Below are 24,570 nucleotides of genomic sequence, written 5' to 3'. Positions count from 1 at the left end.
ATATTTGATCAGTCGAGGTTTGAGGAGCTGTATTTAAAGGCTGATTCAACACATCAGTGTGTGGACATTAGTGAAAGAGAAGCAGACTTCACACCCTCCTATTGAAACCATTAGAGCACCGAGTGGAAGTCAAAACTGACCATTCCTGGATCGTAACTTTAGACGTCACTGTTTGGGACAGTTCTAGACAGATGGAGAAGACACTCAGTCAAGAGATGGAGAGAAAGCTGTGTGATGCTGAGATCAGGAGAATCCAGCAATATGAGGTGTATGTAACTCTGGACCCTGATACAGGATCCTATGAACTCATCCTGTCTGAGGATGGAAAACAAGTGAGTCATGGAAACATAAGGAAGAATCTCCCAAAAAAACAAAGAGAGATTCTCTCCAAATCTCTATGTCTTAGGGAAACAAAGTTTCTCCACAGGAAGGTTTTACTATGAGGTTCAGGTTGGACGGAAGACTAACTGGGATGTAGGAGTGGCCAGAGAGTCCATCAACAGGAAGGGAGTCATCTATCGGAGTACCAGCAATGGTTACTGGACTATATGGTTGAGGAATGGAAATGAGTACAAGGCTCTTGTTGATCCAGGCCCCGGTGTCGTCCTCCCTGTAAGAGAGGAGGTCCAGAAAGTGGGAGTGTTTGTGGATTATGAGGAGGGTCTGGTCTCCTTTTACGATGTGGAGACCAGAGTTCGTCTCTACGCTTTCACTGGCTGCACCTTCACTGAGAGACTCTACCCATTCTTCTGTCCATGTAACAACCGTAATGGTACAAACTCTGCTCCTCTGATCATCTCTCCTGTCAATCACCCTGATTGACAGGATTAATCCTTACATTTACAATGAGGGTTGCATTTACAATAGAGTGTAAATTACACAGTATAATTGTAACTCTTAACAAACCTGCTTGTCTGCAGCAGTTAGGGCTTCAGTGCCTTGCTCAAGGACACTTCATCCAGTTCAAAACACATGTGGCGACCTACAAGGCAGTCAAGGTCACGTCACCTCCTGACCTTCAGGACATGATCCACCCCTACACCCCTTCACACACTTTGCATCAGATATCAGGTTTTTCTTCTTTTTCTTTTACCAAATTAGGTAGAAATGGTGTCGTGAGTCATGTGACAATGAGCATCAAACAGGGTTCTGATTTCATAAATGTGTGGGCGGGCTGGGACCTAATTCTTATCCAAAAAAATTAACGTATCACAAAAGCATCAAGTGCAGTAAATACTGAAAAAGGAATACAGCAGAAAACAATATCAAACATACAAATAAAACATGAACTTATATACGGTAATACAATATGCAAATACTGTCATAATGATCCAAATGTACAGCATCAAACTGTGTGTGTGTGTGTGTGTGTGTGTGTGTGTGTGTGTGTGTGTGTGTGTGTGTGTGTGTGTGTGTGTGTGTGTGTGTTGCAGGTCCCTCTCCTAATAGAATGTGTTGTTTGTCATTGTCATCTAGCTCTGTAAAGTCTCTATAGAGCAATTCATTGATATAAAAATTAAGAAATGTACTTCTACTTTTACTTTTACTTGTACTTTAAGTATTTTTAAAAGTATGTACTTTTGAATACTTAAGTATATTTAAAAGCAATGACTTTTGTACTCTTACTTGAGTAACATTTTGACTGAGCTACGTTTTCTTGTAGAGGAGTAAATTTGACCAGGAGTATCTGTATTTTTACTCAAGTACTGGGGTCGAGTACTTCGTCCACCACTGGTTAACAGTACCATAACAGTACCATGGACAGACATTTCTCTTTACCGGGAAAATGTATCGTTTGGTTTCTACAATAACTATGGCAAGGCACTTAAAATAATTATAATAAACCTTTATTTAAAGTACACAAAAAATAGGAAAGCTGCAAAATGTTTATTGTTTTCACTCAACACTCCCTAGGTATTTGATGTGAATTATATTGTCAATAAAGATTATAGTTTTATTTTTGGATTATGAATACAGACTACTGCCACCTCCAGGTATGGAGAGTATTAAGTCTGAGATAACAAAAGTCCAAGCCGCCTCATAACAAGATTGATTGCACCAAAACTGTCCAAATTGTCCAAAACCACCGATCCAACCGTTGTGCCCATATATACAGTATAGGCATAATGGAGAACCGGTTGTTCAGAACCGGTTCTCCGGTGTCGCGGTGCGGAGCGTTGACACCGCAGCTATGGCTGCCTACAGGCAGCGTGTCTGTGGATTCGTCTATATCAATAGGACGTCATAGACTGGCCTATACTCCATATTTGGGCATGCCTGATACGGAACTCCCTATATAGGCATAAAAAGGACACAGGCAGACGGGTACAACAGGTACTCTGACAACAGGTACAACGGGTAATGCATAGCTGGCTGGGGCATGCATTTCCAACTATAGCACCGTTCCCAATTTGCATCATTCCCTAATTAACGTATAACAATGTTACCGACCACACGTTTTACAGGCGGTTACAGGCTGTTACATGCGCTGTATGACTCAGTCACACATGCACACTTGTTGGAATTCGGTGGTAGACTGTTTTCATCATCATGTATCCCGTGATTAGAAAGAACTCCCCCTTAAATCAACACCAGTTATTTGCCAAATTACACACACACACACACACACACACACACACACACACACACACACACACACACACACACACACACACACACACACACACACACACACACACACACACACACACACACACACACACACACACAAATGAATATGAAATGTTGAAAAGATACAAGGGGCAAATACGCTAATATGTAATAATAATAATATGAAAACATTGTCGTTTGCCAGAAACGCTCTGAAAGAAAAGTATAATTGTATAAGTGTAATAATCATAATTGCAGCGATACATGAACTTATTGTATACAGTATACTTGAGGTGTCTTATATATCACATGTATTTTGTAAAGTACACAAGAAGGGCACATCTTCATTAATTCGCCCTGATGATGCGGATAAGGGGGGCAATTTGTTGTCCCTCTATCCATATTTCCTAATGGCGCGTCTGCAACTACACACACACGCACGCACGCACGCACACACACATACGCGTACGTGCTCGCCCGTGAACAATCACAAACACGTTCTCAGGGGACGATGTGATCAAACACTCTCCGAGCTGCGTGCCTTTGATTAGAGGAACCAGCTCCGGCGTGACAGCTAAGTGCTCTACGGTGACATAAACGTTCATTACAGAGAGCCTTGCAAGTCCCACCATGTCTGCCTATTGATCAGAGGCTCGTCCTCGGTTCTTAGCGGTGAAAAGACTCATATTTAGCACTACGGCACTTTCGGCTAATGGGAGTGCATGGCGTTATCCCGATAGCTCGCATATAGCTCTCTAACTGCTTGTTAGTCTATGTTTCTCTTCACATGAAATAGATACCGGGGCTCCCCCGGATGTAATGAGGCCACTCTGTCACACTATGACCACCAGAGACCTATCGGGATCCTCTGCTCTCTAATGGGAGAAAGAGGGATGGCAGAGGAAGGACTGGAGGAGAGGAGAAAAGAGAAAGGTGGGGTGGGGGGGGGGGGGGGGGATAGGACAGTAATAGCAGCCACAGAGTGGAGAGAAAGAGGAGCGGTAAAGGGAGAGATGAGATAGAGAGAGAGAGGACGGCGACATGATGTTTGAATATGGGCCACCGTATGAAAACGGCTGATGCTGCCTGCAGCCAGTATCGCTGACATTACTAAAATAAAGTCCCACAGGCTATATTACAAATGCACCTCAAAATGAGCTAATGATGACTGCGAGAACCCTAATGCCTATCAATATTCCTATACACGCTTGACAGCAATTAGGCCACATGATATTGTATTTCCCATTCTGCGCGCCATTTTGTTAGGTCGTTATTAATAATGGACCACAGTGGGCCTTTGGACAGACGTGTGCAAATGCATGGTCATGTGTGCATTTGTGTCAATAAAAACATAAATCAATCAATATTTGGGAGCCATTTGGGAGGAGAGGAGCATTCAGACCACTGGCCTTAGAGTGACCATTATGTGAATTATTATGTGAATGTGACATAAAACAATAAAATTCAATATACATACTGTAGGCCTACATTATAACAAATAATAACATATTATAACAAAATACTTAGGCCTTTCACAAAGAGGACCCATTAAAGGAGTAGTTCACCCAAATAAATGACTTATTTTCTATCAATTACACACCCCATGAAGCCTTGAATTAATGGAGATTGTTTGGTTTTTGAAGCGTTCCTGAGCCAATAATTCGATGACCAGGCTGGTCAGTAGGTGACTCAATTGAGTCTGCTGGTCAACAAATGATTGGCTCAGGAATGCGAGGGAAAAAAACTAAAAAACTCCACGAATTCAAGGCTTTATGGGGGGTGTAATTGATAGAAAATAAGTACAATTTTGGTTGAACTACTCCTTTAAACAAGTAAAAATCTGTCCTGTGCCCCACATTTCTGCTCTGTTGAAAAGACAATGGCCCTGATTCACTAAGCTGGTCGTAAATAAGGTGTAATTAAAGTTACTAAAGGAGGGTGTATTTTCTCTAAGCTAAAACTGACAAAGGGCTGTGTATATCCCTCAAATGTGTGGATCACAGGTATATGTCAGGATGAATCTGGAAAGCTGCCAGCTGGTCGTAAAATCTCAAGCACGTTCCCGAGAAGTTCATTTTCATTGTTCCACTCCCCTTTTCACACCATAAAAGGCAACAGGAAATGAAATATCCAACTTCAACTTCACCGTGCTGAACAGTGTTGCCATGTCCGCTTATTATAAGCGGCTTTGGGCTTGTTTTTCTGTAAAGTTGCTTGTAAATATTGGTATTTGCGGGTTGCGTATTTTTTGGCTGTTTTTTAAAGTGTAGTTGCTTATTTGGGCTTGCTTCACATTATTTCAACCAGTGGTTCTCAAATATTTTCATGTCATGGACCCCCAAATTAACGTAGCCTACAGTATTTGTCCCTATAACCCCCATCTGAAAATGTTTTGTGCCAGGGAGCCACGTACCAGATTTGTGTTGTTAGAATGTTTTAAAAATCTTCCAAATATTCCACATTTTCTTTCAAGAGCTTTTGAAAATAGCAGATCTACAAGCTCACAATGTGTCGCAATGCGACGCGTTGTCAGCTTGTAGATCTGCCAGTTTCAAAAAATTGCAGATCGGCTATTTTTTATGTTTACAGTATGGTTTACAGTTCTCATATGTGCCCTATAGTTGTTTCTTTTGGGCTTATTTTCATAGACCTGGTTGCTTATTTCTCTCACAAAATCTGGCAACACTGGTGCTTGGAGAAGTTCAACGTCGTCCGTCTCTCGTCTAAAAACACAGATGTTGCATCGCCTTGACAGACAACTTGTACATCTGTTGTGTCTGGAAGCGAGTCCCTCTATTGCATGATGGATCAGCTGAACGTAATGATCTCATGTGTAATAAGACTAAAGAAGTTTAAAACGTTTAACCCCACCACCAAATAATAGACATAGCCTTTTCTAGAGAACATTGCTCACCTTTACCGAGGTTTCCTCATTAGATGGTAAGAAGACTCATTGGGCTATTGTGTGTGGCGTTCATGTGATGAATATACAGTAGCCTACAGTATTATAAATTAATACCGCTGACACTGGAGGCTTGTCTCCAGTGACATTAAGGCATGATAGTCTATTTTCATCATTAAGTGAAACTTTGTCTGAGTTGGCCGACACTGGCAAACACGCTGAGGGACCTAATAATTCAGCTCTAAATGCAACTGATAGAGCCTCGAAAATGTTGGGGGAAAAGCGGTGGAATCTGCATCATGTCTATATTATGCATAGGCTACAAGCAATACATCGTTTGACATATTTTTTCTTTTTTATATATATGTGTTGACAAATGTTGGGCACATACATATTTTATTTGAGGTTTGGCTCTGTTGTAATTGATTTTGCATGAAGAATAAAGCATTCTAATGACATACGCACAGCTTTGATCCCTGGTAAGTCATGCGATGTGCACGGCACGTGCGTGTGCGTGACTTCATTAAAATTATGTTCCACCAGTAAAAAAAAAAAACACCATTACACCCCTTGTCCAAAACCAATACTTTCCAAGAAATGGACAAAATAACCTGCGTTCCAATGGATTCAAAATGCAGTAATTATTTAGTAACAGGCACTTTTTAATACTTTTTATTGGTTCAATATTTATAAAACCCACACACACACAGTAAAATGTTTAATCAAAAAGCAAAAATAGCAGATCTACAAGCTCATGGCACATTGCGACACGTTGTGACCTAGTAGATCGGGTATTTACTGTTGCGTGACACTGTTGTACGACAAAGTAGGGCATCAATTTACGAAAAACGTGCAACGTTGAAATATGGAGAAAGATACAAGGTTTCTGCCTGACAGCGACGGTATTCAAACAAGATGGGGTCTAATAACCAACGTGGCTTCCCTGATTTCATATCGATGGCATCATATTGATGATGTCAGTCTTCGCCAAATATGGAGGGATGGTGGGAAGGTGGAATCCGGAGATTATGTATTCCCAAAACGTGAAAAACATTGACACAGACTGCAAAAAAATGTTTAGGGATTTACTTGGCCTTGCACAAGAAAAATGCCGCTCATCGGGCCAGCGAGTTGCAAAATTAAACGCAGACACGTGCACACAAACACGCACGCACGCAGTGTTTGAAGCTCCCCTGCTTTCCAAATTAATATTAATCAAACTAGCAGCAAGCGGGAAACAATGCAAGCTATCTTTATGTCATTTTAGAAGACGCTATGTTGGAGCGTCACTGTGTAATTAATTAACTGCCAACATCCCACTCAACATCCGAGTGACCCTGGGCACTTTTTTCTCCTTTCTGCAGGACCCTAGGGCTGGCCTGAAATGTGCATGGCAATCATTCAGTGAACCAATAGCAAGTGATACCTCACTCTGCTTTACAACCAATGCAACACATTGCATGTACAGCATTCATACAGTATGTCATTTCCCACAACCAGTGATGTGCAGGGCAAGTTCTTACAGTTTATTTTCTTAAAATAAATGATTGTCCCATCAAGCAACTGGACAGAAATTTGTCAAACCAGGCAGGGTTCTGGATTTTGCCTCCTCCATAAAGAAGTGTGCTCTGTGCTTTCAATTGCACAATAATTCACAGTACAAAAATAGGCCCATATTTCGTCCCACAAACAACTTTGCAAGTCACAACTTCACAAAAGACAAAACTGCTTGGAATCCACTTTTTTTCAGCACTATTTATTTTGCATAACATGCACAGCACACACTGCAGCAGCAGTTTAGAGCAACAAGCAAGCAATTTCAACAATTTCCATAAACATGTCTAATTTCCCCAAGCATTGGCAATTCTTATTTCATTGGTTCTATAGCCTATCAAGCGTATCTGTAGAGATAAATAATCAATCCACAGGGGCCTCCTCCGTGACCCATTTGTTTGATTTGAGAAAATGCGTTGGTTATGTTCAAGCAATAAGCAAGAGTGTAAAAATGGCCCCTTAGGTGTCTAATAGCGGGTTCATGATGAGCAAGGATAATAATATCTGATTTAGCATTTAACCACGAGGGTTCGAGGGTTATACAACTGTACATAAAAAACAAGGAAAAGTAGGAAGCTCCTCAAATGCAGTAAACTATTAGTACCTTTGAGGTAGTGAACAGAGTTCAAACAGCACTACACCACACACACACACACACACACACACACACACACACACACACACACACACACACACACACACACACACACACACACACACACACACACACACACACACACACACACACACACACACACAGTGTCATTTCCAATCCTGAACCCTAGGAGTGTAGTTACTACCCTCCACGTCCCTCCGAGGCCTATTGATCCTATGATTGACATATACACTGAGATTTGTCTCTTTTACAGTCCAATAATCCCTTTGTCCAAGACAATTTGTCTACAGAAGATAGGTATGCACTCTCTGAGCTCACCAGTGATGAATCTATCATTATACAGGGAGCAGCAGATAAAGGTGGGGCCACAGTTGTGAACATATAAAACTGAAATATTGAGACAACTATATGATGTCTCCTACGTCAAACTGGGCCGGAATCCCGGCTCTCAGTTACAACAAGCTATAGAGGATGTAGTTACAGAGGGTTATTAGAGGGGTATTTGAGGTGTCATAAAAGACACACAGGTTTTTTGAGGTCACATTTGAGGCTAGAGGACCAACGGACAGCCGAATTGTGTCAGAGATGCACTCCTATTACAAGGATCTACATTCTTTCTGGATTTAGCTGAAGGAAGTTCTGCGACACCCAGTTAATGTATATCAGTTAACTGATATGCTATGTCTTGGATGATTGACAACTTTTTAAGGTCATTATGTTTAAAAGAAAAATACAACTGTGTATCGTCTGCATAGCAATGATAGAAAATGCCTTTATGACACGCAGCTAATGAGGACACCAAGAGGTAGCATAGATGGAGAAGAGAATTGGACCAAAGATAGAACCCTGGGGCACACCACAGGTCAAGGGAGCTATAGAGAAGATATCGATAGCCACAGCAACACTCCCGCCTGCCAGGTAAGAGGAAAACCATTGAAGAGCAGACCCAGTTAAACCCACCTACTGTTAGTGAGTAAAGTGGTGAAAATAGTACAGAACAGGAGCGCGCACGTCTGGCTATACTCTGGCTGACCTTGTCCGAGCAGGCAGGTGGCGGACACCACAAATTTGATTGCAGTGCGCTGCAGATTTGCAAATGACACCCCCCCTACCGCGCCTGAGTCACCAAAATGCCAGACACCTGCAGATGAGGAGCAAATCACCACCGTGATTCAAGAAATTGGCAATTCAGCCACATGATGGCACATCTCGTTCTGGCACACGAACTGTATGAAATGTGGCCCTTGGTTTAAGTTGGCTGATTGAATCAATAACTGGGATAGTAGAAAGGTTGTTACTGAGGCTCTTCCTAGAAATAGTGCTAGCAACAAAAAAAATCATTTTCAACACGAAATGTCACATAAATGTCACATGTCTGTGGTATAAGCTGGACAATCCACTCAAGCTGCCCAGTTATTAAAAATAATAGATGCAAGGAAGGAGGCGATCTAAAGAAGAGTGAAATCGTTTTTTTTCTGACAGGTTCACGATGCATTTTGCAGCACAGGTTAGCACTGCAGAGTTTGTTATGGTCATCCACAGATGATGATATAGGGCTGTGTGGGACCCAGACACTTCCCTTTCATTGGGCCATTGTACTCCTTAGACTTACAATCCTTATTTCTTGCCCTGCTCAGGATGCTTAGTTGTCATTCGGCGGGGCTGTCCAACCAGCCCACCGTGCATTTAGTGAGAGAGCAGTGCACAGCTTAAAGGATAGACAGGGAAGATGAGACAGGCTCTGCTAAGCCTCGGGTTTCCCAGACTATGTGTGTGTGCGTGCGTGTGTGTACAAACATTTGTGTGCATGTGATCATCTGAGAGATGTGTGCGAGAGTGTCATGTCCTATATATGTAAGAGTACATGCACATCGTGCGTGTGAGTGCATACATGTGTACATGGGCGCACTCACACGCAAGTTTGCGTGTGAAATCTCCATGGGTGTGAAATCAATAGGCCATCGAGAGTGCGAGCGGCCAATCCCGCCGACAACAAAGTGATCCATCGCCAGCTACTAACGGCCCTAAAAAGACCATTAAAATCCACACGCCTTGTGCCCTTATCGGACAATATTAGTAACCCCCCCACCCCAAAGAAAAAAGGGATAAGAGATAGCAGAGAGTGTGGGGATGACAAGATGAAGGGAGAATGAGCCTGTCAGAGAAGGACAGAGAAAGAGAGAGAGAGGGGGAGGGAGAGAGAGAGAGAGAGAGGGAGAGAGAGGTATGAATCATGAACAGATGGATTCACGGGGAGGGGACTTGAAAAGACGGGAGACAACGCCACTCTGCATGATCATAGTGTTCCTGGGTTCTCATTAAAAGCTGGCTGATTAGGCGGCGCAATGGGACTAGATGAAGAGAGCGTCAGGGAAGGAGAGAAGAGAGGGGGGGGTGGTTTTATCTTATCGGGCTTTATGTTGTCACCTGCGTAAGGGAAGGGATGAATTTGCAAATCCAAACTTTTCTCCTCTCACGTGTGTGGTCAGCGATTTTGTGCGCGTGCGTGCGTGTCTGTGTGTGGTCTCGAGTGCGTTTGCTTGAAGTGCAGATCTGAGTGCAAGCATACGTGTGTGTAAGCATCTGCTTGGGTGGCTACTTGAGAAGAGCAAGTGAGGAGAGAGTAATCACGCCAAAGAGAAGCAAACATTATGAGGAGAGAGAGAGGGAGAGAGAGAGCAGGGGGATTTGCAGCTATGGACAGAGCACAGGGGAGAGCATTCTTTTACATGGCCTTTATCAAAGGCCAGTGCCCTCCTATGGGAACGCAATGCATACACTAGCTGCTCCCCCCTGTCTTCTCACACACACACACACACACACACACACACACACACACACACACACACACACACACACACACACACACACACACACACACACACACACACACACACACGATGCTCAGCAGTGGTGTCCTTGCCTGGCGCTCAGTGTTGCTGCCATTATTCAAAGGAAAGCTGCCGCTGTTCAGAATCACGGTCATCTTCATCTATGCTCAATCTCAAAACGAGGTTAGTGCTAGGGTTGGAAAAAAACATGTTTGTTCCGTTTAATTAACTCTTATATAACTGAAGGTTGCACCTCTGATTTGAATAAGGGCTCAGATCCTATACAAGAAAAAGGCAATTATTAATATAATAACAATAATAATACCGTTTATAGAGTAGGGTTAACCTGCACTACCTTAACAGTTGCTGTATGTAACACTATCAAACCAATGTTTAAATCAGTTTAACCAACAGAATAAAAACATGATGATGAGTATAACATATAAAGATTATAAAGGGGTTAATTAAAGGACGACTTCACCCATGTTCAACCTGTCTTCATATAATTGGTCCTCATTAATGCTCATCATAATATGGCACAATTTTTGTCTACTCACTCTGTGTCCCATAGGAGGGCTGTGGACAGTTTAGAAACCCGTCTACCAGTGATATCATCGATGGGGAATCCAAGCTAAACTACAGGCTTTCTACTCCTGGAAAGTTAGCATGCTATAATGGAAGCCATTGTTTTCACGTTAATAAAAATAAAAATTAAAATTAAAAAATATTGAAGAAAAAAGTAACCCTTCCTAACGATGATGTCACTGGTAGACGGGTTTCTGAAGTGTCCACAGCCCCCCTATGAGACACAGACTGAGTAGGAAAAAATTACACGATTTTATCAGGAGCATAGTGAGGATCTATTATATGAATGGGTGAAATCTTCCTTTAAGGGTATCAGACAATAACATTTTGAAATTGTAATTATGGAAGGACATTGTAATGTACCGTTGAAAGCATCGCTGACGCTCACCTCCCAGAACCATGTGTACCCTGGCTAATGACTGATTCTACACAAAGCTTTCCTCCTGTGTTTCCCCGGCACTATATTTACATGTACCTTCATTTCATAAAGCCTTTCTCGATAAAAATTCGAAGGGATTATTCGTTCCCTAGAAATGAAATGTGTACAGTGGTACATAGGCCTGTCACGATTACAAATTTAACGATTTAATTGTGTTTCTGTCGTTGTAAATTAATGGAACATTATGAATAAAAATCGTAATCAAAAGTTGCACAGGGCAGATATGACAAATAACACATATTTAATTATTTTATACTTAAAAATAAACATTAATAGTGGAAATAGCCGATCTATAAGCTCGCGACACGTTTTGAGTTTATAGATCAGCTATTTCCACTATATATATTTTTTAAATTATGTTATTTTTTAACATGGGATTGATTATGACGATTATGCAAAAATTATTGCGATTACATAAAATAATTGCGATTAGACGATTATGTAATAATTGTGACCGGCCTAGTGGTACGATGTAAAAATAAATCAAAGAAAACCTGCGCTGAAGGCCAATAGCTACCATTCCCTTCTGGGTTTCATAAAATATCCAATATCCAATTTGGAGAGAATATGACTGGAAATGTTGGAGTCATATGGTCACATCACATCAGTGATCCACCAACACCGTCTGGAATACTTCTCAGTGAATCTATTAGTCACTTGGCCACGTTTCTAGTTAAATCCACCCATCTGCCATATTTACAGCATCTTCCTGTCTGTCTGTGTGTCCGTATATCTGCTACTGTATCTATTGAATATGAATTTGTAAATGAAAGGATATCTCCTTTGAGATGTAGCACCTCATTTTAGAAGGGGTCCTATAGATACAAATACAAAATAAAACACAAAAACAGCATCACATAACAAACATACAGCGCAACTACACAGATACAGATCGACCACTCGCCTTGTCGCTCCCACAGCCCCAGTCCTTGGCTGTCGTACAAGACAAACTGAATACGATGACCCAGATAATCAAATACATCGGCATAAACTGAAGCTTGTAAGTACACCCACATTAAAAGCATAAAGCATTGTTTAAAGATGAGAAAATAAAGATGTCCTGAAGGAACAGAAAGAGGTTATAGATCTCAGAGAAAAAAAGGAAGATTATACCAGTCAGATATGGCTTTGTATTAGAATAGCCTGCGTCCGACTTCTTTGAAAAGTCTGGGAACAAAGAAAAAGTGCATAATGTCTGAGTTGATAAAAAAAAAGAGAAAGCTGTTTCAAATAGGAAGTACAATTAAAATAAAAACATTTGAAGATGATCCAGACCCACTGAACTTGCCTGGGGGGGGTTAAAGGAGGGTTGAGGGTCAATCCAAAGGACGTCCAATATTATTTGAACATACTATCAGGTTTCTCACAGCGTTACCCATCATCAGAATATAAATGCAAATCATAGCAATATACAGTAGATAATTATGTGGGGTACTAAACACCATGCTGCAAGACTTACTCTTCAATATTATGTTTGCTGTTATAAAGCCAGTTTTGGAAGTGAAAGTAAAATATTAAACTTTTATTCCATTTCAATTTAATTTTATAATTAAGTCAATGGCAGTCGGATCAGGTTGAAACCTTGCACAAATATGGAGATAAAGAATCAATCAAGAATCAAATCTGTATCAGTCATAGAGACATAGAGGGAGGCCAATAATGTTGCCAATACTTAAAGGATTCACTCAGAGACAAGATTTGCAGCAATGTATCGTTGCTGTCTGGCAGAAACCTTGTATCTCCATATTTCAACTTGTCGCACAAAAGTCACAAGAATAGCTGATCTACAAGCTCACAACATTTCACGTTGTGAGCTTGTAGCTTTTTTTCTATTTTTGAACAAATGTCTACGCCAAAGTGAAAGTGGTTAAGTGTGTCTGTGGGGTTTATAAATATTGAACCAATGAAAAGCATTAACAAGAGCTTGTAACTAAATAATAATAACTACATTGATTACATTGGAACACATGTTATTTTTTAAATGTTCCTGAAAAGTAACAGACATACGAGGTTTCCACCCGACAGCAACGATATGTGGCCACCCCCTCCTGTAGAAGCTCTGTACAGCCCTAGAGAAAAGATTAACCCATCACTAAAAAAAATGTTAGGATTTAGAAGACATGTAGAATCCCCCAGAAGCAAAGATTTGAGTTACAAATGTTCGCTTTAAAAATATATATTATATATTCAAAGATTTTCACATGAGCTTGTAAATCTGCTATTTTTGAATAGCCAAAGTAATCAAAAAATGACACGGATGCTTTCCCGGTCTTAATGGGTTAAAACAGCAGGTCACAAAACTGAGTTGGTTGAGAAGGTGATGGGAGTGGGGAGCGAGAGCATGCAGCAAGTAGGACAGACATACAGACACCTATACACAAACCTTTACGCCAGGCCCATGCATGTACACGCACACGCACACGCACACGCACACGCACACACACACACACACACACACACACACACGAAGTGAGTGGCAGGTTGACAAAAAAATAGGGCAACTAAACACAACATCTACTACTCTCTCCGTCTTTTATTTAATATGCTCTCTCTCTCACACGCACACGCACACGCACACACACACGCACGCACGCACACACAACTCTTGTATTTGGTTAATGTGATCAGTGCAAAGGGGAGATGGGATGTTGAGTAACATCTGCTCTAGGGACCAGAATATCTCTGATCGCATCATAAGGTCGGCTCATTACTGCATCACGTGCGTGCGCACGTACTGTACGCACGCATGCGCACACCACACTCAGACACACACACACACACACATCTTGCTCATTATCATAACATACTGACAGCAGGCAACCGATCAGAAGTTGCAATAAAAGTTGAGCCTGACACCTGGGGCACACACACAGTGTACGCGCACACGCACACGCACACACACACACACACACACACAAACAGAGCAATAAGCGGTCATAATTACACATGACTCGAGGGACTGCTTCATTTGCGACATAACATTTGCAAAATAACACAGACTCAGCACATAATATGCAATGAATACATTACTAGAAAGCTTATAAAGAAGGCTTTTTGAATACACACACACATGCACACACGCACACACGCACACATACGCGCAAACGCACACACAGGGACCTGTCTTGGGTTTTAGTGCTGGTTGAGGTATTACTCTGGGTGATGTTTTAGACTGGCCATTAGTCACTGGATAGAACCACTCACCTCAGGAAGAGAGGAAATTACACAAGCGCGCGCACACAAATACTGCAAAGCGGCAATTCAGGGGTTCAACCCAAAACAGAAGTTGAAAGCTGTGAGGGGTCTAGACCGTTGACAGTTTCTGACATCTATATTAAAGATAACTTTACAAGTTTTATCATGATTGGAGTCTTTCATTTTGGGCCAAATTTGTTCTAAAACATGTCCTTGTCGATACCCCCTATTGGGCAATTTCAAAAGCATTTTGTTTCAATTGCTTAATGAAACATATCCTGAAAGTTTTGTTATTTGGATTTGTGCCAGGCCCATGCATGTAATTTGGAAATGATGGCGCCCCCTATTGTCTGATTTCATAATAACTTTACACACATGGTTCAACAATGTTATGAAACATATCAGTTTTATAATCATTAGACAAAACTTGTTTGTCATTTAAATAAGACTTTCAGGGTATGTTTCAGGTACTTATGTAGACATATCTTGCAAGTTTTGTGATGACTGGCCAAATGGTTGTTGACTTTGGTCTATTTATGCGCTGATCCACACCCTTTCAAGTTCATTGACTCAATATCTTCCAATACTAAATAAGATATCAACAAGCTGTATGTCTGTTTTGATAGGCTTGGTTCAATATTAATGAACAGAACATATGGTACATATGGTTTAGAAGGACAAAAAAAAATGTGGTCTTCAAAGAAATTCTAAATGGTAGTACTGATAAAACGTACAGGTCTTATCATGATTGGACAGACGCTCATCCATTTAGGGAAAATGTGTTCCAGACCACTTCCTTTATGAGCAATATCAATCTGGGAACCCATTCGGTAAAAGAAAAGATTTGGTTTTTATTTTCTTTGTTTTTAACTCTGGGGGCACCACCTCTTTTTTTGTGTAACAGGAACTCGGTTTGGCTCCTCCCCTTTCTTAGTCTACTTCCTCCTGGGTGCTTCTGTGTTTATTCATACCAACAACAACATAACATGTTTAAGGCAGTGGTGCAAACTGTCTGGAGAGATTAGAGAAATATTGACACCCCCTATTGGCCAATTTCAGAACTGTGTAGTTTTGTGCACTCAAAACTACACAGTAATTGGACTCACAGCGTAGGAGTTGTGATTTTTTCTTTTTTAAATTCCGACCTTAAATTATTATTACCATCCAATTATTTGTAACACTACCATTTACCTTCTCAGTGGAATTTGCTAAACCATTGCATGGGACAAATCAGCAAAAAACTATAGGGTTTCAGGCTTGCACCCCTAACTAGATACACACATTCTACTCAATATACAGTATCCACAAATCAACAACTCAACATGGCAAACGAAAGCCAATCGGAGCTGGTACAAGGTTGCCAGGTGTTGACAAACAAACGGAGATAGGCAATGGGTAATCAACAATAGCTGCATGTGTGAGTGCGTTCGGGTAGTCAGTATCTTGTCGGTTTGCTTTTTTTCTCTGTAGAAGTGTGTGTGCGCATCAATAATTCAGGTTTTAATTACAGTACACACAGACAGCAAGACAAAGAGTGCGCTGGTGGGGACAGGAGAGATCTCAGAGGTGCTACAGCCTCAGGCACACGCTTCTGTTTTACAGCCAACAATATCAAACTTTCACACTCTCTCTCTGCTTCCCTCTCTGCCTCTCTCGCTTGCCCTCTCTCCCTCTTTCTTTCTCGGTGGTGTAGGGGTGAGTATTGACTTTCCTCGCGTGTGTGTGTGTGTGTGCGTGCGTGCGTGCGTGCGAGCATGTAGAGCCCTGATGTAGAGCTCAGGCCTGGTTATCCCTCATAAAGCCTTAGATACAGAGACCCCTGCCAACAGTCTGAGAATGCTCTTTAATACCGCAGCGCACACACACACACACACACACACACACACACACACACACACACACACACACACACACACACACACACACACACACACACACACACACACACACACACACACACACACACACACACACACACACACACACACACACACACACACACACACACACACACACACACACACACACACACACACACACACACAGTTCCCAACACCTGTGGGAAGGTAAACTGTGCCCTTTCAAAGGTTACCTATCACACAGAGTTTGAGGTTAGAGAGAAAGCGAGGGGGAAGAAAAGACAGAGAGGTACACCGACAACAAGGCAGCAGAGGTGTGGAGAGGAGAGAGTGAGAGAGGAAGAGCAGTGGATACATTTGAAAGTATGATGTTGTCAAAGGCAGCCGACACAGCGAAGCAAAAGTGGCTCAAGTGCCTCAGGCGATGTCCAATTATATTTGAGACATTTTGAGACATATTTCTAGAGAGTTCTACCTGATTACAAAGACACAGGAATAGACCTCCCAAATGCGTACAATAGCCCGCTAAGACATATTTCTAGAGAGTTCTACCTGATTACAAAGACACAGGAATAGACCTCCCAAATGCGTACAATAGCCCGCTAAGACATATTTCTAGAGAGTTCTACCTGATTACAAAGACACAGGAATGGACCTCCCAAATGCGTACAATAGCCTGTTAATTTCACTTTTTGTCAGGAAAAAAGTATTTTCTACTTATGTGTGAGGTTGAAGCTGTAAAACTGTGTAGCGTACACTCCCGTATGCTACATACATAAAACAATTAATAGTGGGAGGAATGAGAAAAAAAGGTGCTTTTCTTGGTGGCAGTGGTGTGTGCCTGTAGGTGGTAGTTGATATTTATTAAAGGCCAGTTTTAGATCTAAGTGTTGCCAATGGGACAAAACAATTTCAGTTGCGGGGGTGTGAAATACCCCATCTCAGAACGCCTGAAGTCGGCTGCAGGGGTTTAACCATGTCAGGAGTTTAATTGCCATGTCGTTTCAATCAATCAACTGCCTACGTGAAGATTGGTGATTATTGTGGAAATGGTTAACAGCGTTTTTGCTCATTGCTTCGATGTGAAGTTTCATCTAATAATGACACTTACATCTGAAGGCAGTTTTCAAATGTTTACAGTAGACAGACAGGCCTTAAAGGGGGGCTAAAGGCTTCAAAATAATCCATCTCAGATCCCAGCTTTTTTCTGATGGACTGTCTCTGACAGATTGTGTTTATACATGGTCACTAGAGAGGGATTTCAGAGGCTAATTCCTCACCTCAGCCAACATCTGTTCCAAACTATCGCTGCTTTCACTGCTGGCAGAATGAAGCCTGGGCTCACAGCCACTCAACTTCTGACTAATTACACTGTCCGAGCTACTTCGGACAGTCAGAACATGTTGGGGTGCAGGAGTGTCCGAAATGTTGTAGTTATAACTGGCTCGTTCGAAGAAAGTCTGGACATTGGATGGAGCATGTACCCTCCTTAACAAGGAAGCCATGGGAGACCCAAAAAGCTCCTATAGTCAAAATCTGTTAATCAACCTCACACTGAGCATGTGTTAGAAGACTATACCTATATTTCAATGTGGATTCATTTACAACAAGCTCACTCTATTGGTCTAAATCAGATTCTAATCACTTATACGGCCAAGAAAGTGTGTACGCATACAAGGAATAGGACTTGGTGGGTTTCTCTCAACACAAATATAGTGTAAAGGGATAATAGGTGCTTTTTGGGCAAAACATTTAGCAGTCGTTTATTCTATGTGTAGTGAGTCCACCACTGATTGCAGTCAGTGCAGTCTTTGTTACCACACACCTGTATAGTCTTTATCCGTTTTGAGTAGATTCCACAAGCAAACTGCAACTTTCAACATTTTGAAATCAATTGCAGACTGAACATTCTAGATATGATACAACTGAAACCAAAGCCAGTCAAAAATAACCCAACTTGTGGTTATTCGCTCAGCAATAAAATGATTAATAATAATAATAATAATTGCAGTAGAAAAACTGGGTAACAAAAGTATAACCAAGCAAGACTAGAACAATATAAATAAAATGTTGCCAGTCCCATCTATCCATCAATCAACCCATCCATCCATACTCCCATCTCTGTGAATCCATCTGCCTTTCCAGTCGTCCGTTTACTCTCCCATCTATCTAAGAATCCAATATCTAGGCGCCTTGTGGCGACTGGACTGGGAAAGGGGAGAATAATACACGGAGGGGCACTAAAGCCTGATTAATACTTATGTCCTAAGACGGCGTCCCATGCCGAAAATAGCCATTCAACCAAAACGTGTCGCAATTTAATGTGACACGTTGTGAACTTGTAGATCTGCTATTTTTGGCAGAGTAGTATAACATACTACAGGGATAACAGAGAGTGAGAGTGCTGGAGTCTGGAGCGTCATAGTATTCACACCTTCCTCCTCCGCCTCCCCTACAGCATTCTGCACGCACAGATGCAAATTACATACATGTAGCCTATGTGCTCATAGCGATGAATAATTGTGAAATCATTTTATGATCAAATGTACAACTTTCAGTTAATAATATCATATTTTCTCTCCTTGGTGTACAACAAGGTGAAGACTGATGACTGATGGCTAACAAATAATGGTAATAATATGTATGATTGCACCATGAGCCAGTTTTATGCTACACAAAATATGTAATATGAAGTAAGTTGCTCACTGATTCTCTTTTACTTGTATTGCTATACATCACGTCACTCTGTAACATGAGGAAATCTAAATCCTAAGATCACCCTGGCCAGATTGTGCGATTTACATAACACTGTGTTTGACGTGAGAGGCTAAGTCTGCCAACGGTACCACACATCTCCCTTCATTTATTCCCACTGACGGAAATCTTATTTGACAGGATTCTTTGCATAGACTACTTGGCGATGGAAATCCAATACCCTCCCGTTGAGATGGCTTGAGTTTACAGGTTCAAACTGGTGAACTCAAGCAATCTCTCTCAACTGATTGGGCCTCTGCCAAGTGGATTGAGTTTTAATAGTGAAGGCCACTTCTCACAAGTCTCCCCAGGATGTATCACACTCAAATAGGGATGATATAGGGAAGCCAGCAGATCCCAGTCCATCCCCACCCATTCAGAATTGAAATCTCTTGGGATCTACCCGATTTGTGTGGATGGAATATTTTGTATAGAGAACAATGCATTTTGCCAAAAGGTGGTGATTTTGCAGGTCAGCATTTACAAGTGGCAATAAACAGTGCCTTCTCCATTACAAACGAGTAAAATATTGGTGGTGCCAAGATAGAGTGTGAATGTGAGCATTCCTTTAAATACATACAGTACATTAAAAACGAGTTCAAGCACTCAATATACTGTAAATTCTTGCCTCTGACCCAGTTGTGCTCAAAGGAATAGCTAGTGGGGGAGAGAGGACGGGAGAGAGAGTGAGGAGGTGTTTAGGAGACAGTGTGAGGAAGAAAAGAGAAGAGAGAAAGAACGAAAGACAGATAGGAGGATAGAGAGGAGAGATAATGGAAGAAATCAAGAGACAATAGGAAGAGGTGGAGAAAGGAGGAGAGAGTAGTGTGCGTGCAAGTGTGCGAGTGTGTGTGTGCGAGTGTGTGTGTGTGTGTGTGTGTGTGTGTGTGTGTGTGTGTGTGTGTGTGTGTGTGTGTGTGTGTGTGTGTGTGTGTGTGTGAATGAGTGACATAAAGAGAGTAACAGAGAGAGAGAGGGGGGGTAGAGAACCTCCCCCAGGGTCAAAGCTCTCATTATCACATGGAAGGGTCTCCATTTTCTTGCTTTTTTCTTTAATATTCAAAATCCATTGTTATGTATAGCCTGTACAGTATGACCTGCTTTTGGTATATCAATTGAGACATCCACACACCGTGTGTCCTTTAAGACAGAACCCATTACACAATATTCCTCTCTTAGGGGCACATAACTACTGCACTAAACACTAAACATTTACCATGCGCTCAAATTGAATGAGCACAGCTGGTCCCCGTTAGGTGTTACAGTAGGTGACTTCATAACCTCCCAATCAAATCATATCAAACACAATTTGTAACTTGGAATTGTGGTTATATACTGTCCAATCATTGGTAACTACGTACATTTACTCAAGTAGCCTACTGTACTTACAGCTAGTTGGGCAGATGGTTCTCGAGATACTTGAACTACAGACGGACTACAGACAAAGTCTTCATTAAATGCTACCAAAACGGGCACAGATATTCTCTATAATAGATATCAAGTGTTTCAAAATGGTTTTCAAATCGCGATGGCGAGTCTGCAGTGACATTCAACATCTTGTATTTGTAGTTGACAATACACCCAAAACCAATAGAATGATGTGTGATTTTCTTTTTTCCCTCATTATTTTCTAACCAGCATTTTGACTGTAAGCATTTTAAGTTTAAATCATCAAACATGTCCCAGTCTGGCACATTGTTGTCTCATGTGGTAAGGAGGTGTGTGGAAAGCCATGTCTTCCCCATGGCGTGCGCAGTCAGCAAGTCTCCATGGGGATAATAAATATCCTTATTCAAGTCCCATGGTGCCTAACCCAATTTTGAGAGCCATGCAGCAATTGATGCATGTGGCATGTTTTCAAATTCTTCTCAAGGTCATTTCATAATTTAACTTATTTTACCTTCATAGTTTACCATTGTGATAACACTAATTGATAAGGATTTCATGAAACGATGTACAATATGTAGTGATTTTCTCACAGTTCTAGGGCCCTCTACTCCTGAGTGTCTGTGTGATTTGATATATACCTTTGATTTCATTAAACACTGATCAAGTCCTCGATTAGCATAAAGTAAGGCTTTAAAAGGATCCCTGGCTAATAAGCCTTATGCCTTAATACACTATAATTGCCCTCTATAGCTAAAATTCAAAATTCAAAACATCTTAAATATTTTAGAAATAAACTTTTACTCAAGCGGGACATTGCTCGTCGCAAGTTGATGATGTCATTTGTCCATGTGTGGTCCAGCCCTATGGAATCTATGGAATAGGCCTACATCCATATTTGCTTCAGTTAATGCTTAAAAGAAGGATTTTTTTTGTTATCTAAACATCTGACCTGTTTTCCCCTTTTACTACCATTCAAAGCGAAACCGGGGATCATGAGTGGAATCAGAATTGATAAAATCCTAACAATACCCGTGCGGTGTTACAGGAACATGGCTGTTTTCACTAAACAAGAAATTGAATACGTTTCCTCTCCAGGAGAAAATCCGTTTTTATGTCCACTTATAAACTACTTATCTACTTATGTCTACTTATCGCTAATCCTAATTCTGCTTAAATTACTCTGGGTGACAGCGTCAGCCAAATGCCAAAACATCTAAAAGTATGAAAGCATATTTCCCCCTCTTCTGGTCTTATTCATGGTCTTACCTCCAGGGCAGTAGACCTCTTCCGTAGCAGCTGCTCAATGTTCCTGGCTGCTCGCGCCACCAGCTCTTCTGCATCGTTCGGCGCCACACTATACAAGTTCCTGTTGTCCAGATAAATCTACAGACACAAAGAGAGAGAGAGGGTAACGTTAACACATCGACTGCCAAGGACGCAATATTACGTCATCTCAAATCCAACGCTTCACCGCCAAAGACTTAATATTACGTCATCATGGTGTTTTTTGTGATTACGCTAGAGGGCACTCTTCGTCCAACCTATGAATGATGCCTTGACCTCCGGAGAAGCATAGACCCGGAAATTACGTCATAATTTATAATTTTTTTAAAACCGCGTCCACTGCAATGTTATCAGCTTTATAAAAATACATTTATATCGGATTTCTTTTCCCAGATTGAGTTTTTTGTGAAAACGAGCTATATTCATCGCAGTTACAATGTTTTTTTTCCCAATAGAAAGAAGAGAGACTTGTCTATCCACCGAGACATTGTCTGTTTACATACGGGTTGAAAAAAAAAATCTGTGGATCGTCAAACAGACTCAAAATAAGGTAAAACCGCTGGCAGTGGCGGATTAATTAATTAATTAATTAATACCTAGCGTGTTAAATTATGAATAAATCTAAAACATTTTAACTTCATGAAAGATTTGAAAAGTAAACCATATAAGCCATATACAAAGGCTATACAAAAAGAAAAAGAAAACAAGGAGGAAGACATTAACCAATGCGGTGTACAACAAATTGCGTTTGAGATTTAGAGTGCTTCTATTTACCTGTGTGAGGCTCTTCCCTGCACTGGCCGTTTCCGCAAGTGTCACCAGCTCTCTCTGCATCTGGTCCACCCATTCCTTAATCCTGTTGGACAAAGACAGTCAGACAAAACTTGCATGAAACCTTTTGACATTTTTAGGAGGGAACACAGGCTTAAAGAGGAATTTCACACAACGTTATTCTTACCTTTATTATGACCTTATGATATCCCAGGACGAGTGGTACAGTGCAGAAATTCCATAACTCCATAACGGATCCGCCACAGTTAAAAACACACGCCTATGGTTCTTGTTTTTAATAGCGTATTTTAATAGCCTTTTTTAAAGTTTTTTCGCGAGAGATCTGATGTTTATAGTGACACAACACTATACAACGTGTTGCTCTTGAATGTCCCTCACCGTAAGCCGTGCTTTGACGACACTTCCAGTCGCGCACCGGAAGTGTCGATAAAGCGTGGCTTACGCTCGAGCGCATTCAAGAACAACAGGTTGCATAGTGTTCTCTCACTGTAAACATCAGATCAAAAAATTAATAAAAGCTATTAAAATACGTGATTTAAAGCAAGAACCATAGGCGCGTGTTTTAACTGTGGCGGATCAGTTATGGAGTTATGGAATTTCTGTACTGTACCACTCTTCCTATGATATCATAACATCATAATAAAGGTAAGAATAACATTGGGCGAAATTCCCCTTTAACACAGAGCAATCAAACTGTCAGTCGACCTATCTGACTTGTAAACATAATTAAATGAGTTGACTCACACTGTCTAAATCGTACCCCGGCCTAAAACAAACAGAACCAAAATGAATCCGTCTGAGAGGTCAGCCACGGTGTCTGCCAATCAAATCAGAAATCACCAGGAACAAGCACAATGTCATCCAATCAAACGTGTGTCACCGGGTTCGAGCACCCCGACGAACCAGTAAGATTACTTTTTCGGGGGGGTTCAAACGTAAAGGCATCCAATCAGGTGGGTGTCAGCGGGCGTGGCATGTGACAGTGATGCGAGCAGACGGGGGCCTGTTGTGTAAACAGGGGCAGGAAGAGGTGGGATAGAGATTCCTCCCCTCGATATCAAAATGATCTGTGGGGTCAGGGGGGGGGGGTGAGAAATCAGATTCAGACACGTCCATCTCGTCCTTGTCTTCCCCATTGTCTGTCTTCTCTGGACTGTCGATGTTGTCTTTGCACGCATCAACATATTGTCAGTGAATAAATGTGGGTGAGAGGCAAGGACGCAGACGGCATTTTAGAACCGAAGGGGACGCATGCACGAGCACGCGCACACGCACGGAACGCATTCGCGTTTTTTTTTTAGTGGGGGGTATATCCCTACCCCCAATGGAACTGAGTAAGTCCAAACCCCCCCTCCCCCCCTCCTGCGTCCCTGGTGAGAGGAGATCAATATTCTGACAACACTACACAGAAGCTGAGACAATCACTTGTTGGAGCGATTGGGCCCCATCTATGATTACAACAGGTATAAGAGAAGTAATAAAATAACAGCCAGTACTCTGAAGTCTTTCCGGTACTTTTAATTCATAGATGTACGGATAGCATACACGGACACGTTTCGGCGTCAAGCCTTCCTCAGCGTGTATAGGAAGGCTTGACGCCGAAAGGCGTCCTTGAGTGCTTCGGAGTGCTGGCTATTATTTTCTTATTGTGAATCTCTGTGAGCCGTGCACCCTGCAAACCGCATTATACAGACTGAGTGTGCTCGTTTTATGTTTTCCAATAAGAGAAGCAAATTAGCAACAGGTCTGTCGTGTGCATG

At 41.5% G+C, this 24,570-nt stretch overlaps 2 protein-coding genes across 2 annotated transcripts in view; one reads left to right on the top strand and one right to left on the bottom strand.

The window, feature by feature from the left end:
* Positions 1-24,570, top strand: part of rbm28 (RNA binding motif protein 28) — an 895,251-nt gene that overhangs the window by 464,713 nt on the left and 405,968 nt on the right. The window lies entirely within an intron of this gene.
* The window catches only part of LOC308091787 (voltage-dependent calcium channel subunit alpha-2/delta-1), a gene marked incomplete at both ends in the record, with an annotated part of 157,911 nt that overhangs the window by 114,494 nt on the left and 18,847 nt on the right, over positions 1-24,570 (bottom strand). The window contains 2 exon segments of the mRNA XM_080437508.1: positions 22,001-22,117; positions 22,793-22,874. Of these exon segments, the coding sequence (XP_080293634.1) occupies positions 22,001-22,117; positions 22,793-22,874 (199 nt within the window).

This window comes from Gymnoscopelus braueri (assembly GCF_963280865.1).
Source record: "Gymnoscopelus braueri genome assembly, chromosome: 9".
In the NCBI taxonomy this organism is placed as follows: domain Eukaryota; kingdom Metazoa; phylum Chordata; class Actinopteri; order Myctophiformes; family Myctophidae; genus Gymnoscopelus; species Gymnoscopelus braueri.
The sequence above is the reverse complement of the archived record's forward strand: the minus strand, read 5'-3'. Positions and strand labels throughout refer to the sequence as shown.